The sequence below is a fragment of the Drosophila navojoa genome, chromosome 4 (genome assembly GCF_054131105.1).
Source record: "Drosophila navojoa isolate 15081-1374.11 chromosome 4, UAZ_NAV_1.0, whole genome shotgun sequence".
NCBI lineage: Eukaryota > Metazoa > Arthropoda > Insecta > Diptera > Drosophilidae > Drosophila > Drosophila navojoa.
Genome location: NC_142892.1, coordinates 22,055,227 through 22,072,469, shown reverse-complemented (window position 1 = coordinate 22,072,469; position 17,243 = coordinate 22,055,227). Strand labels below are relative to the sequence as shown.

General features: G+C 40.0%; 3 protein-coding genes across 7 annotated transcripts in view; 2 read left to right on the top strand and 1 right to left on the bottom strand.

The window, feature by feature from the left end:
- The window catches only part of ome (dipeptidyl peptidase 4 omega), a 79,293-nt gene that overhangs the window by 46,266 nt on the left and 15,784 nt on the right, over window positions 1-17,243 (top strand). The window lies entirely within an intron of this gene.
- Window positions 11,859-12,625, top strand: LOC108651497 (thioredoxin-2). The gene has a single exon (XM_018101246.3). The coding sequence runs from the start codon at window positions 11,980-11,982 to the stop codon at window positions 12,460-12,462; it is 483 nt and encodes a 160-aa protein (XP_017956735.1). The 5' UTR covers window positions 11,859-11,979; the 3' UTR covers window positions 12,463-12,625.
- Window positions 15,251-16,719, bottom strand: LOC149091506 (uncharacterized). Its single transcript, XM_089259849.1, has 2 exons — window positions 16,556-16,719; window positions 15,251-16,482 (listed from the first exon to the last, which is right to left on the bottom strand). Exon 2 carries the CDS (start codon window positions 16,471-16,473, stop codon window positions 15,787-15,789), a length of 687 nt encoding a protein of 228 aa, XP_089115975.1. The 5' UTR covers window positions 16,474-16,482; window positions 16,556-16,719; the 3' UTR covers window positions 15,251-15,786.

The window sequence follows — 17,243 nt, the reverse complement described above, 5'->3', positions numbered from 1 at the left end:
GCAAATACTCAACAAAAGATGGAACATTCCCAGCGACTTAAGTGGGGTTTCATTACTGCTCGTGAATGGAATTCATTTCCTAGCATTACCGATTATCGAGTACAATCTCTTGAGCTCATCTCTTCGACCTCTTCTCTTCCCGCAGACCTGATTTGCTTTAATACAATTGCACTCTATTAACATAGGACTGTCCCGACCTTTAACTGACGACCCTATTAAAACACCCCTCAGCACCGTTATTTATTTAGACTAACAGTGCAATCCATTCCGAATGGCGAGTGTATTAAAACCCATTATCAAAGGGCCTTTTAGGAGACAATAATACAAAATACTTTAATCATCGTGAGTTCTTCCTGTGGGGCAAACAGCCGAAGTGAGCTGAAAGTAATTGGCTGATGGCCCAAGCAAACTATACGGGACATCTTTAAGCCAACTGAGGAGCCTGCCGCACTTCGAGCTAAAACAGGGTGCAAATGAAAGTGCCGTCTGAGAGTATTTGCCACAAGCTGTTGCCAGTCTCAACATTTGTTTGTTGCATGACTTTTCATTGTTGCAGCTTCATAAATAAGTACATAAATTTTATTTTCTACTGTCCTGTACTGCTCCAAGGCAGATGGAGATAGCGAAAGAGAGAGAGAGAGACAGCTGAACAGAGGCCGGCACCATAAAATTGTCACAGTTCTGTGCATATGTCTGTCTTTCAGTAAGAATGTAATTGTATATATGTATGTATACGTGTGTGTGTACAATGCTTATTAATGTCAGCCATAAAGCAAATTGCATGTGCGTCCATTTAATAACCAAACATCTGCCCAAGGCCATAAAAACTTTGCTTCAAGTTTTCCAGCTAAATTAAAAGCTCCTTTAGTTCGCCTTTGGCGTGTGTGTATTTGTGTGGCTGTGTGTGTGTTTGTAAGGAAAACTAGTTTTAATAATGTGCCAGACTTAAGTGAAATATAAAAGTATTTTATTAACCGCAACTTTATGCAAACATCAAAACGTCATAAAAGCAACGCCTCTAGCAACAACAACAATAACAAACCGAGCAAAGTAAATTCACTTTGCGCCAGTTTCTCCTCCTGCACATATGAAGATCAAATGATAAGAATATTTATTTAATTTAAGGTGTCTCCAAATGCCATCGAAGCGACTCAACGAAATGCCTGCAGCACAATTGTTTTCAAATCAAAGGTTCTTGTTATGGCTAAACAAGCAAATACTGATTCAATTTTGTGTACAACAACAATAAAACAGAGTCATTTCAATTAATGGAAATAAATATCGGATATGCGACTTTCCATTTGTTTTTATTAAATTATTGAACGCAAAATTCTTGTAGTGCATATCCAATGAATTTTGTCATCATGTTGTCTCATACATCAGGTTTTGGTTGAGCTAGTTCTACTAGCTCTTGTCTTGATTTGCACAGAACTGTTAAAAGCTAAGTGCAACTCTGTTAACAATTTAGTGATGGCAATGTTAGCAGAATAGTGGAAAAGGAACTCAAAGTTAAAGATTTTAATTCCAATTAATAATATCATTATTATCACTTGTTCATTAATTTGTATCAATCAATTCTAGATTACTCGGCTGGAAAGAATTTTGCTACAACTCGCAGCAGTACATAAATCTATAGTTTGCTTTTGGCCACAACCAATGTGCCAAACTTATGCTGCTACCCGCACTTTGCATCAGTTTCTCTCTTCTGTAGCTGTCAACAAATTGGTGACATGTTGATCGGGATAAAGTCAAAGCTCGCAGCGTGCTTAAACGAGGCCTAGTCAACTGATAAGGAGATTAGCGAGGGGAGATTAGACCAATGGCCAACAATGAAAACAGTTAACGTCCCGCCAAATCCCTTGCATTAAAGAAGACTTATATTCGCATTCACATTGGCTCCAGTTGGTCTCGGTCTCGGTCTCGCTCTCAATAGTTTGCTAATTGGCTGGTGCCATGAAACTTTATTACTTTCGAATAAGTTTCTGTGCAGAACTCACAGAGATAAATAAAAAATATAAAAAATTACAGATTGCACTGCTGCCTGAAAACTTGTAATTTGCTTGACAGCCCAGTCAAGTATCTAAATGTTATGGCAACATTTTGTTGCATACATTTTTGCTGCTGGAAAAGCTGTTCTGATTCATGTTCCATGCATTTTAGGACTCGGGCATTAATAAAGATTATTTTCAGCTTACGGCTGTCAGAACAACACGAAGCACGAAGTGAATGAAAGCAACCTAAAAGTCAAAAACAAGCATACGAATAGACTACATCTTATTGTATAATTTACATGTGGAGCATTCCAATGAATATTGGGTTATGAACAAATTTTAGTTTCAAAAAAAGTGTGAACATCATTCGATATATCATTTTTATATGAACTATACTGAAATGCGTATTTAAACATTTTTTGTCGCATTTTATCTAAAGTCCGTTAAATATTTTAAGCTTAAGCTTATATAGGTAGACACTTAAGCTCATATAGCAATGTTAATAGCTAAAGTCTTTAATTTAGCCAGCTTAAGTGCTAATTCAAGAAAATCCCTTGTGCATCAGAAATTAACTGAAAGTGTTGAGCAACGAATGTGTGAGTTGACTTCAGAGCTTGCATGATCTAATGATACTTTATGCTTAATTTTATTCATTTAATGTATAAAGTTTTAAATACGAACTCATGTAACATTTCCTCTCTTATGCGATATAAAAGCCATGAGTGCAGAGCAGGAGTGGAGGAATCAGTTATGTGAATGCAGCTCTTCATTTAAGTTGGCCATCTGTTTAAGCCGCAACGTGGAGCGGTACAGATTGTGGAATTCTATACGCAAAGTGTGTATATATAAGCAAATCAGATAATAAATGGAAGCTGGCAAGGAAAAGAGCCCGCGGCAGCTGTGTTCCAGCTGAGAGTGAGCTCCGGGCGAGCTCAGCTGCTTAACTCTGGCTTGCTTAACATTTTGGCTTAACATTTAGCGGGAAATTTAATATCTCCTGATTAAAAGCAAAAAGTAATTACATACAAAAAATAATATAGCAGTTCTGTATTGAAGATAGCATTTTCCGATTTACGCACTTCAAGTTCATATGCTTTAAATATTCTGGCCTAACTACGTATCCACAATTTCCGAAGCAGTTATAATGGCACCACATCAGTTGCACCTTCCCTGCTCCTGCTCCTTCCCTTCCTGGTGCACCCCTCGTAGTGCTCCTGCAACCTTCAGTTGGCCCATGATGCTGCCTTTTAGAGGCGTTTCTGCAATGCGGCGAATGCGCTGAAATAATTTTTATTAAAATGTCAACAGTCTGGCAATGAGCATTAAGCATGGGCATTGAAGCCTGCCAAGAGCTAAAATGTTTGCCAGCAGCACATTGCAGTCATCTACGTACGAGCGTGTGTGTGTGTGTGTGTGTGTGTGTGCTTGTCAAGTAGGCACGTGTGTGTGAGAGAATGTGCTTGGCTGGGACAAAAAGCAGACGTCATGTGAGGTAAAACACGAATCTACACTAAGTGCCCATAAAGCACACCCAAATGCAGCAATAAGTTATTGCTATCGAGTGAGCACCGCAAATAATACTTTTCCAATAATTGTACGATATAGTAATCTCCGCTTTACTTTCGAGTGCATTACACAAAACTTTCGAGTGTCCCGCTGGCATGGGAGTGCTGCAAGTCTATGGAAGTTCTCAGGCAAATCACGTTCCCCTATATGCGGAGGAATAGTAATGCGAAACGTGTGGCAATTAGTAGGCAATGATAATTCTTGTCTAAGCATTATAGTTAGAAGACTTTTGGGCGCAGTACACAGCAAAAAAGAAGTCCAACCTGGTTCGCATATCAATGAGAACTGAGAGCAGAAAAACTTCCATTTACAGCTGTCTCTGAGAGATTCCGCTTGCTGCGGTGCTTGGAAAAAATGTTAGCATACTCTGCAGCAGTTTGTTGCTGCACTTTTCTGCAGCTTCTCTGTGTGCTTCATTCGCCCTTTATAGCTCTTTTAGGGCTGCAACAAATCGGTAGCTCATGAGATACAGCTTAACGCCAGCAGCAGCAGCAGCAACAGCAGCGAAAAGGGGAAAAACACACAATACAGTGGAGATTAGGAAAATTCCAAACATTTTTCTGCTCAGCTAACTGGCCAAGTTCATAAGTACGTACTTCAATTAACTGTGCAAAGATGTATAAAAAAAATGCAAAACTTGGATAAATGAAAAACGAAAAAGAAAACTTCGAAATCAGCTCCCAGCTTAAAAATAAAACTTTATGTAAAATCGTAAATATTTACGACACAAGAAGTCGTTGCTTATGGCTGCTAAATTTAACTAAGCTCAAATTGAACTTTCTTATTATTGTTGCTGTTGTTGTTGGTGTCTTCGGTTGCGATTAGTGTCTGAAGTTGCTGTATAAGGCCGTAAAATTTGATTTTTATTTGACAGTTATAATGTACTTGGGTCTATATTGAAATATTTATGCCTTAATTCCAAGCTGTACAATTTAATGAGCAAAATAAGGGAGTTGCGAATCTGGAATGTGGAATAAAGAAATAGTTCACATCTCAGAGCTGTTTAATATATTCCATTTTGATTAATATTTTAATCGTAATAATTTACGCAATAATATGCAAGAAAATTACTATTTAATATAATAGCAAAAAGAAAACCATAAATATAAAAAAACAGACTGACACTGACTCGTAAATCTTCGCACACTTGTCCAATAAAGCGAAGCATTTTCGCCAGCCAACTCGTAAAATATTGTATACGAAAATGGCAAATAATACAAATACTCGAAGTTCGATTGCAATAATAAAGACCGAATGGCCGGCAAAAAGTGTCGTATATATGTATGTATGAATGTATATGTAACGACTGTAGGCAAATAAATTGCATTATCGTTGATTTGTAAATTTATTGCGTGTAAACAAATTGCTTATACAACAAATCAATTGTTGTTATTGTACTTGTTACGACCCTAGTGGCAGGCAGCGAGACAGCGAGAAAGCAAAATTGAATAGCTATCAAATCGCTGAGGTCCAAAGGAGCTGTCGCAATATAATCCAATTTTAGAGCGCTTCCAAAGTGCAGAAAGGCAGCTTGAACTGTGAGTATGCCTAGCTCCAGTCACAGCTGCAACTCTTTTTTCATACTTTGTTCTTGAAGGCAATTTAAGTACACAATCCCATAAAATCGTTTCACAAATTGCCAAATCATTAACTTCTAGTCCCCAGCCATAAATCAAGAACCATTTTGAGCCAATTGCCCAGTCATGTGTAGCTAACTTGTCGTAGTTATTATTTAGGGGATTTTCTTTTGAATATAAAATTTACAATGAGTATAAAGAGATGAGACCAGGAAGAGCAGACTTAATGCCATGAGTAGGCGTAATTTTGGCTTTGTTATCAGGTTGATCTCACCTGCCCATCTGCCTAGTCCTAAAATCTTCAAATATGGGTATTCAGATTCTTAAAATTAAAATCTTAAAAAAAATATACTCATATAAAAATAAAGACTTATTAATATTGAATTTAGTGAATGCGTCGCATAAATTTTATTGATCTACATATGAACATAGGATATTATCGAATCGCTGCTACATTAATCACAAATATCTTATCTCAGCCTACCTTAACTAGTAACGTATATACATAAGTCATCATGAAGACGTTACTTTACGTTACTTTTGATGTGCACTGGTGTGAGAGACTTGTAAAATTAATTGGGAAAAACTAAATTTTACATTATACCAAAATAGTTACCTCAAACATAGCCCAAAACAATTCGACTCCAGCTTAGGCGAATATACAACAAAAAAATGAGCAGTTGGTTTTGAGTTACTGACTTCTGAATCTAGTACAGTCTTAGTTTTGTTTTATAATTAGTTTCATATTAAGAATAATAATAGGGCATTGACGAAGGCTACCTGCCTTTATAGAACTCTTAAGAGCAGACATAATTTTCAGAATAAAATAAGGATTTTAATTCTCTACTATAAACTATTTTAAAGGCAATTCACTGTGGCGCTGCCCGGATTCAGTAAATTCATGAGCCCTCCAACTTCTTCGTTGGCTTGCTGGGCAACCCGTTTTCAGCAAATCCATTAAAAAACAGGCAGCGGAAAAATGTACACTTCTTGAATGTTTCCGCACAGTTTGCTTTTGCAGCACTTGCACTTTTCAGCGCCAGACGCTCGATGCCCGAAAGGGCTGCTGCCCGCAACCAATTTTGGGGCATAAATTCGTTTGGCTCGGCACGCACAACAAATTAAAAGGCACTGAAAAATCGTGGGTCGACTTAAAAAAAATCGAAAAAAAAAAATAGAAAAAACACTGAGAAAACAAATAGCAAATTGAGTTGGGTGTTGCCTTGGCTTTTAGTACTTCAGACATTTTCACACAACAATTTGGCTCGGCTTTGTCTTGGGCACTTTTAGCAACTGATTATTCGGCTTAGCAGGGCCACTTGATCCGTCGTTACATGCACGTCTTGGAAAAAAGAAGCAAATTGACACTGAATTTAATTTTGCGTCAGGACCAAGGCCGTTGAAGGGGAGGGGTGCGGTTGGGTTAGGTGTGGTGCGTTTTTGCCGCGACTTCTGGCATTTGAATTGGTAATTTTCGTTTCGCTGAATGCCAGACCATAAAAACTACGCACACAGTCGCACTCAAACGCTCCCCCACAAACACACACACACACACACACACACGTACAGACAGTCTTTAGTCTTGTTTATGCCACAACGGAAATTGCCTTTTTTGTGCGTCTTCCGGCCGCCATTCCGTCAGTATTCCGTTGCCACCACGAGCCACCGTCATATTTGCCGCATCGTTTGGCATCCCCCTGCCGCCGCCCCCATTGTGCTAACGCCTTTAACTCAAACTGTAACTGACAGCCGCCGTTGCACGATGACTGCTCCTCGCTGGCACTCTTTCGACACTCGACACTCGACACTCGACACTCGGCATGCCACGCATAAAGCTGTCAATGTCAATGTAACGTGTTAATTTCAAAGTGGTTTAGTTTGTTGACGCAGCTTGTTAGAAAGACAGAACCGAACCGTTGCCGAGGTAGCCGAGGCACCGCTTCACCCTACCTAAGTACGACCAGCAGCAGCACCAGCACCAGCAGTGGCATTGGCAGCATCTGCGGTGCTTTCTCATTCCAATATGTGGGGCATAAAATGTTTTGTGTCAAAGCACATGTGGTTTTAATGCCTAAGAGCAACAGGATCATGTGCAGAGGGAACCCTTTTTTTGTCCCCATACCACAACGATTGTCAGCTCGTGTTTCGCAGCTCCATCTTCGACTGCCGCTGCCGCTGTCGCTGCTGCTGCTCTGGCAGTTGATTGATTGAAGTCTTTTATGCTGACTGCTTAGCAGTTGGTCTGTTGACGTCGCTCGCCTTTTGCTAGGCACATTAAACTTATTGATTAGTTGGGAACAGGCTGAGCGTGAGGGGGCCTAGCATGGCAACTAGCTGATGCCACAGGACTAGTGAAATATTTCCATTTTCTAATGATTAATTTATCAAAAGAACTTGGCAGAAACAGCTACAAGCCCAGCTATAATGAGATTTTATTCCTTGAGAATTTTTTGAATCCCAATATTAATATGTAAATATATTTACATAGTAAAAAAGAGACTTTTATTCATTTAAATAGTACAAAATTTCATATTTAAAAATTGTTCTTTTACTTTTTCTCTTTTTTAAAGAGTTCCTTAATATTAATTTATTTTTTATTTTTGTTCGTTATTTACGTTGACACTTTTATAAAAAAATATTTGAAAATACATATGTTTTGATATATGTTTTTAATATATATATTTTATAATTCATTGAATAATATAAAGACATACTCATTTACTATTTTGTTTAGCTATTTGACCAAGAATTTCCTTGAATTTTAAGACCATTGAAACCTAACGCCATCTCCGATAGAAAAGTTGTATTATTCTTACAGAAAACTGCAAAGATTTACCCAACACAAAAAAAACGTATTCTGAATATTAATATGAGTGTATATTACAATGCTAATCTTTTCATAAATTACAACTGTAAATTTGAATAATTGAAATTTTTTAGTATTATTTTTATTATTATTATTATATTGACCTAGTGCAATCAAAAATAGTTCTCAATTCGTGTTTGTTCCATATGCTTTGCCCACTGTGCGTCATAGCTTGTCTTGAAGCCCAGCTAAAGCTGACAAGCCACGCAAATTCAGGGCCCAAGAAGCGAAGTCCCTATAAAGCCGACATTAGCAGCTTGTTAAAATGTATGGGCTCATCTGGCAGTGTGGGCGTAAGGCAGCCTTAAGCCAGAGCGAGGCTATGTGGTTGGCCCATTCTGAGGCTCGTTACAAGCTGCGTTTTGGCTTGTCGGCAGCAAAAATGCGAATGCCAACTGTCATGTGAAAGTGGGAAAGTGGGAAAGTTGAGCAGGGCAGCTGGACCTGATGCCAGCGCCCGGTAATGGGCCGACATTAAGCGCCATCAAAGTGTGGCCTGGTGGCAGTTGTGGTCGCTGTAAATCTGCACGAAACTCGAGCGTAATAAAATTTGAGAGATTTCGCACGTTGACAAAGCTGTGAGCAGCACATCTGGCAGACAAACAACAGCTGAACAACATCCTGGCGCATAAACCAAGTACACGTGGAAAGTGCTGCATGAAATTGACTACAATGGCTCCGGCATGAATGTAAATGGGATTTTAGGCAGCGGTACTTCAGTGCAGTGCAGCTGCAAGTAGATGCAGTTGGCCACACACTCGAAAAATCCGAATGCGAGCACCGATTTGCACCATGGTCAAAGCTCATAAGCTGGTTAAGCCGAAATTGGAATGAATTTGCTTGTTGTTCCTGCTGCTATCGTTGCTGCCCGAGGCTGTCCTGGGCTGGGCTGGGCTGGGCTGGGCTGGGCTGGGCTGGGCTGGGCTCCCCTGCTGTGGTCTGTCCATCACTTTGTCAGCTGACAGTTAGCAGTTTGTACCAGACAATTACCACACAACAGCATGGTCAAAACGTGCTCGCTCTTTGTGCCAGTCAAGCTGCGTAGGTGCACAGTGCCGGCCAATTGTTAATGTGCCCTGAAACACCAGCCAACGAGCACTCTGGCCGAATGGCATTTATTCTGCAGCTGCTCTTCATTGAAGCAGCTCTCGAGTAAGATGTCCTTTCATTTTTATAACATACTTTTCGGCGTAAGCTCGTTGCAATCCTTACAAGCAAGAGTTTCTTTCTACAGTTGCTGAAAATAGTTACATACAGACATTTCGTTTCTCTTTTCTTGAAACCAATTTTCCAAGCAAAAGTGTCATAAATCACTTTTAACTGCCACTATTTTATGCTATTCCGGTCAAAGCTCGTACAACTATGCATGAAGGCAAGGAGAGAGAAGAGCACAGCACTCGACGAATACCCTGGACTCTATTGTCAGCAAATGTGAATAGGATACCCACAATAAAGTAAAATCTTGAAAAATTAAATATTAAAATAGAATATTTACTTGTTATCTAAAATTAAAAAAAAAAAATTTTGTGAGAATATTTTATTTGCAATTAAAATGAGAAATGTTACAAATGCAAGAAAGCCCTTTTCCATGAAAATATATATATGTATTTATTATAATTTCAAATTGTGAACTCAATTCACAATGGCAGAATGTCAGTGTCGGACTCTGCATTCATCATAGCCACTCTTTCGGCCCAAAAACTTGAGTTGCCCTTGTAGGGGGAACGCGACAAAAACTGAGCATTTGATGCTCAACCCCAATGCATAGTTGACCGCAATAAAAATATGCTGGCAACATGGCGTATGCGCAATATAAATAACTGAATGAATGTTGAATGAATAATTGACTAACTAAGTGACTGAGTGACTGACTAACTGGCGGACTGATTGAAAGCGAGTGAAAGTGGCATTCTCCGCACTTGAAGCAATTTGTCTTGCCGCATACGTGACTTTCGCAATTCTCTCTCTGTCTCCCTCTCTATCTCTGACTTTGTCTGTCTGTTATTTTTACAATTTCTTTTACCATCTTTTGGCGAAAATATTTCGCTGCTTGTTTGGTTGCCATTCGCAATTCGCCATTCGCCATTCGCCCTTTTTAATACATTGCTCATACGCGGCGTGTCAAGGTGCGAAGGCGAGGTCAGCACTTTCGCTTTGCCTGCATACCGAATACCCCAAATAGAGCGAGAGCAGGACAGCTAGATGGAGAGGGAGATAAATGGGCGGCAAATCTCTGCGAGCGGAAGTCGCGCACTTGGCGCGTTGAATGGGAAGCTCAAGCGATTGCACAACATGACACAAAAACTGACACTGATACACTTGACTATAACGGTTCGTGTTGTTATTGCTGCATGTTATGTACTACACCTGCTGCTGGTGGTGCTGGTGGTGCTGGTGGTGCTGCTGCTAGTGCTGTTTCCGGTCGTATTTTGTGTGCAGCAGCTAAACGCTATCGTTTGTCTTACTGCACTGCTCATTAGGTTATGCAAGCGAGTCGAGAGAGGCGCGCCTGGATGTGTGCAAAGTTGTGAGAGCAAATGCGCATAGCAAGCGGATTATTAACGAAGGCTCAATGTCAAGTAGTGGCATGCTTAAAGCGCTTAAAGCCAACACTCCCACGGCACACAACGTGGCGAACAGACGCCTCGGCAAGAGGCACTCCAAAACGCACATTGGGAGCTGAACCAAATAAAAGTAAAAATGTTCCCAATGTGAGACGAGCAAGAAATACCCCGTGCTGCGACATGAGTTTTCTTTCTCAGACTTAAGCCATTTTTTGTGGGTGCCAGTACACCCCACGAGACTCATTCTCCTGCGCAGTATTGAGCCGCACAAAAAAAACTGAAACAATCCAAAAGCCTTAAGGTAAACACTCAAAAGATAAGAGCCAACCGAAAGACGACACACAGCACACATACTGCACCGCAGCTGCTGGCTGTGAATGCGAGGTTGGCAGTTGAGAGCGACAAGAGTATGCTGCGCTGCATTTGTCTTAATTTGTGACAACTGCAGGACAGGACAGGACAGGACAGGACAAGCCAGCAAACAGCCAACCGGGTACAACTAAAAAACGAAAGCAAGCTGCTAAGCAACCAAGCTGCAGTTGCCAACAAAAGCTCATAGCTTCAAAGTTTTGTGTGGGCGGATGGCACTAAAAGCGGGCTTAGCTTCCTACAATTGTAAAGCGTTCTTTTATGACAACTGCATTGATCTGGCTCCACTTTAATCAGTACATATATATACTTTGGCGGAAAAAAAAAAGTCGTGGTGTTTCTTCTGCTGAACACAATAAACTCCATGGTGAACTCAATATTTACAAAACAATTTGAAACTAATATTAAGATTAATATTTCTGAGTCTCTAGTACACATTACAAGGCTACAAATAAATACACCAGCAATCTTTTTAATTGATGTTTATCTTTCAACGTTTTAAATTCGCCTACTATAATAAAAATACATATAATAATAATAAAAGGGAAAATTATTTTAAAGGAATATTACTAGCATAAAAAAAAAACATAAAATTAATTAAATTTACCGTAATAAATATTGTCATTGCATTTGATACATACATATATTATCAGTACAATCCATTCAAACAAAAAAGTTTAATTAATTCAATTAATTCCTAAGTAAAAAAAATGTATATCTTTGAATTTTTTTTAAATTATAATTTTCTATTTGATTTTTTTTTCACATTTAAAATTTAATTCATAAATACAATTAATTTTTGTTAATTTACAATTTTTTATCATTTCTATTATTATAATTAGTATTTATTTCCAATTTTCGAACTTTGCAAAAGTAAATAGAATTAACGTGGTTGCATAGCTTTACTCTTTAGACCATGCTCAAGCACAGGCACAGGCCTGGCTTAGTTATATTTGTCAGACAGATAATCTGGATACTTGTTTCAAAATTTTAGATTCTTAAAATTTTTTTTGGCGTACAAAATTTGACACACAGGCATTACACTCATGGCAGCTGCCGCCAAAGATAAAACCAGTACGAAGAAGGTCATAACCGTACAATCAAAAGACGATTTTGATCGGGTCGTTGCGGAGGCGGGCAACAAACATGTTCTGGTGGAGTTTTTTGCCACGTGGTGTGGCCCATGCGCTCTGATCGGGCCTCGTCTGGAGGAGTTGGCGCAGGAGTACGCGGACTGCTTAGTTATCGTCAAGGTGGATGTGGATGATAATGAGGATCTCGCCGAGGAGTATGATGTCAGCAGCATGCCCTCGTTTCTGATCATCAAGAACAAAATCAAACTGGAGCAGTTTGTGGGCAGCAGCGGCGAAAAAGTGCAGAGCACTCTACAAAAGTTCTGCGGCAAGCGCGATGAGAAAACTACTACGGCTGCGGGTGCGGGCCCCAGCCAGAAGCCGAACAGAGTGGTTTCCATGATCAAAGTAGTTAGCCCCAGTAAAGCGAATGTTATGCATTCGGACAAAAAATAGACCACCTCTGCACAAATCGCTGATTGACGATCCATTTAGGTCCTTTGTACACGAATTAAAAAAATTCAAGGCCCAAATCGCGCTGTGTTTTTGTATATGAAAATTGATATATATAGATACATATATATTCTTATTGCCTGAATAAAAAGGTTTTTCCAAAATTCAGCCCTGTTGCGCACTAAATCGATATTTATATTATATGTAAACACAGTCTGATAAGTCCTCTTCCACTTCTTCAACACAATTTAAGCATATTTACGTTTCGAATTCATTTTAACACGATAGGTTAATATCAATCATATAAAAGAAATAATAATATATAAAATAAGTATTAATACTATATGCTACAATATGTCGCTTATGAAAGAAGCCAACATCCTTTGTAGTTGATCTATAATTTCTACTCCAACTTGAGCAATACCATCTGGCTTCATTTACCTACTTATATATGTATGTCGCATCACGTGATATTATTCTTGATTCAACAGTGTTGAGAATAACAGGCAATTCGTGTTTATCGATTAATTTAGTATTGTAAAAAATTATAAGATGTATTTTCACTAGGAGAGAGACAACTAATGCTGTTGCTGACCGTGGTCCCGGGTGTCGCTTGGTGAGAGAGACGGCTAGTTATATCCTCCGCACTCGGTCGCTATGCTTTCGATGAACGAGCTATGCGACCAGAATTAGAGGTTTTGAGTAGAGAAGAAAAATGACACTAGCTCAAAAACTATTGAATAAGAAAGAGCTTTGTAAAAAGAATGAAGCGATACCGGGAATTCATTGGTACGCGCAGCTATAATAGAAGATATAAACGATAAATGCAGCGCCCCGACATAAATATATCCTTAATAAGCAGATAATAGCCACGATTTCTGTTAACATTTATAGCACACTCCGTCTTGTACTACTACGACTACTGCTTCTACACGCTCTTCCCACAATTTTGATCTGAGCCCGTTGCCAGCAAGTCAAATTCTTCCCAAGCTCATCACCATATCGTTTCTCAGCTTATTGAAAACGTATTTCCCTTATTGGATGTGACTGTTCCTTTTCATTTTCCTTTGTTTTCGTTTTTGTTTGCTATTCGCTGCTTTCCTTTCCTTTCTTTTGCGCTCCAGCTACCAAGGGGAAAATTCAAAAAGTTTTATCAACGTTTTATATGAGAAAATTTGCTGGAAAAGAGCGAAAGCGTAGGGGACCTGACGGCAGCCTCGTGCCATCACTTTGAGCAAAAGACATTTGCATTTTTATTAAAATGAGAAATTGCAGCAGTTGCAGTTGACTGAAATTTCGCCCTATGCCACCACTGACCAGGGATTAAAGTCGTACTTCTTTGGCTAAAATAATAGTCTTTAATTACATAGTCACTTCCAGCTGTTTGATGTTTCTTTGTTTTCCATACATAAATCAAGACTCCATTTAGTCCTCAACTTGCCAGTAATTAACAAAGGGGAGAGACGAGCAAGTTCGCGCAACACTTAAGGGCTCTCATAATTTCCGCTTGTATTGCTTTAAGGTTACTTTTTACGGACTCCGGAGAGCTGTGCATTCCTTGCCTATCTACTTCATATGTTGGGTGTTTATACAGTTGCTGCAGCTGCTTGAGTGGGTGTTGGGTAAAATAATAATGAATTTGCGGCATGCCGTACAAACACGCTCAACAGCGACGCCGACGCAGACGTCGGCGCCATTGCACAACATGCGCCAGATTTAGCCCGAGCTATCAAGAAGATGCACATGCATCAAGCCCTTCACCCAGGCCCCTGTTCATGCCACACTCTGCTGGCAGCACACACCGCCGCCGCCCGCCCGCCGGCTGGGCCCCTAGACGTGTGTGTGTGGCAGCTAATATGTTGGTTGTGTCGCCTCTCGGAGTCGCTGAAAAATGCGGTGACATGTGCTATAGCTACATCTGCTACCGATCCCCGACGGCTGCGCCCCCTGGCCGCTCCTGCGGTCCACTTCACAGCTGCTCCATTGAAACAAATGCGCAGGGCGTGCGTACGTGTATCCTAGCCCAGCCTAGGCAAAAGGGCCTAGGGGTTCGGAGGAGCTGCAAAGCTTTGATGCGCTGAACAATAGCTATAAAAAGGATTAACTTGCATAACAAAGAAGATGGGGCGTGTGTCTATGTCTATGGTGGGCGTGTGAGGCCTGGGTGTGCATGTGTAGGCGGACAACGATGCGACAGGCAGCTGGCGTATAAATTTCCAAGAGCCAACCAACCAGCTGCCTGGCATTGGTCCATGGTCTACCAAATTTATAGTTGCTTCTCTACCAGAGATTTGCATCCAGCACATTGTTAGTCCTGGGCTTCGTTTCTCTCTCGATTGCAATTATTTAAGCAAAATTATTCTCACAGCTAGCAAATTGCTTAAAATGTTCATTAAACAATTTGAGCAGAGGGCAGAGCGGAACAGACGAGGATGGAATAACAAGCCAAAATTGACATGGTCAAGGAATCAATAAATTATTATGGAAAATAGCCAAAGCTTCACTTCAAGCTCTTCCCAAATATTTACATAGGAATATGCATATGGAAATTACTTTGAAAACAGAGTATTAATTTCAAAATGTAATTAAGATACCAAATCAATTATAGACATAAATATTAAGAAAAATGCAAGATGTAGATATTGTAGACCAGACTTTTAAATTACCAGACAGCCAAATCGGTCTAGGAATCAATAAATTATTATGGGAGGTGACTAAACTTTTTTAAAGCTATTCTTAAATGATCAAATCAACTGGGCTTGTCAATCACACCCAAAGGAAAATAAAACACCTATTTGTACATCCTTTATTTGCCATTCTTGTAAAATGATATGTAATGTGTAAAGTCTAACACGTAATGTCTAACGCATAGTATCTTGTGAGGACTTAGGTGTAATGTCTAATGCCTAATGTGTACTGTTTCAGCCTTGAGAATGAGATTGCACGTAGTTAGTGTCTTATGTCTTAGTGTTTTTATGAAAGATGAAGGCCCTAAACTGCGGAGAAAACTATCTAGAAGTACGTATAGTTATGTAGTGCAAATAGTGTCTATAGCATACATACAGCGCTATAGTGTATAGTATATATAGTATATATAGTACATATAGCTTGTATGGTATATATAGTGAAAAAAAAAAATTTCAATTGTATATAGTAAACATAGTACAAAGCGTGTAAATAGTATAAAAGTACAAAGTGTATAAGGTATATATAGTATATGGATAACAGTTTTGATAATTGCATTCCAGTTGCGGTTTGTATTGAGTGTCTAGTGTTAAGTCCTACATCAGTGTCGACAGTGTTGGCATACAAGATTAGTCTTTTAGTTTACTTTTTTACTGGCTCCTCGTCGCTGCTACACTGACTCAGATCGCTGACACTGTTGCCGCGTCGCGGCACCATGGCCAATGGGGGCAGAGTCGGCTCGTCGTCTGAATCGGTATCGTTGGGAACGAATACATAGACGCCATATTCCTCGTCCCAGAACAAAGGAACATGGTTGGGTGGCTGACCAGCACAGAGCCGCTGTACGCCCGGCGCTGGACGATTCTGATCCCGGACGTAGGTATAATAGTCGCGCCAGGTGGTCTGACGTCGATTGCGCGTCAGATCAATCGATGCCGGCACCGGTCGCAGATCCAAGCCCGAATCGTTCGCCTGTTCAGTGGCTGCTGCCTCAGCCCCTTCCGGAGGGTTGGCATCGCCCCCGGCCACTTGGGGCGGCAGTTCGTAATTCGGATTGACGGGCGGAGCTTCCTCGATAAGGTATTCCAATTCGGAGTCAGAGACGGACTCCGTATCCACGCCATGCGCGTTGCTCGCCATATCCGTTGGAGCCGGAAGGGATGCGCTCGTCTCAATCACGTTATTAGAGTCTTGCTCATTATCAGAATTACGGCCATCGTCCGATTCTGGGCCCAATGCAAACAGCAGCTGGCCTTCAACAATTACAATATCGTCGTCCCAGGGCCGCGATACGTTCCGAGCATTGGAGTTGTTATTGGAGTCAGACATTTTTGTTTTCTAATTGTATTGAATTGTACACAAAAAATTATTTTTGAATTCAAGAAAAAAATAAATTCTCAAATTTTCTCACGTGACTAGTAGATTTTTGTTAGACTTTGAATAGTGTTGCTTTGAAGGAAACTTGCTTGCTCTCCCAAGCGCCGAGCTGTGATTATTGAAGAAAAGCTTACTTGCTTACTCAAAACGCACACTCACACCAGCTTCGAATAGATTTGCAAGGCTTGCTTTGATTAATTTAAAATTAAGAAACTTACAATTTCAAATAGGAAGTGCGTTGTTGAAGGGGAGAAATAATTGAACTGCCTAAATAAATATAAAACGCGTTAAGGAATGACAATCTATAACATATTATATCGATAAGTAATAAAATACATGTTTCATAAGCCAAATGTGAATGGCTCTGCAGATCTTTACATATCGATTACATTTAACATTTATCGCCTCATTGAATTCTGGTTCAGTTCCAGTTTCAGTTCCGTTCGATTCCCTAATCTGCCGTCGTTTGGCCATTCGACGTGGACTTGCAATCGTAAAGTGATGAAAGCTCTCTTGGCTGCAGCGTCTTTTATTTGTCAGTGAAGGGGACATGCTTCCTGCTGTTTCCGTTCGCTTCTCTGCTTCACTCTGCGCTGTCAGGCGACCATTAGGTCCTTCGCTGGCTGTTGAGTGTCACTTGCAATTTATGTTTGCCCTAAGTGAAAAATGCACAAATGAAAAATCAAATATTCAGAACAGGATTAGAGCTCAACCCAGTGCAA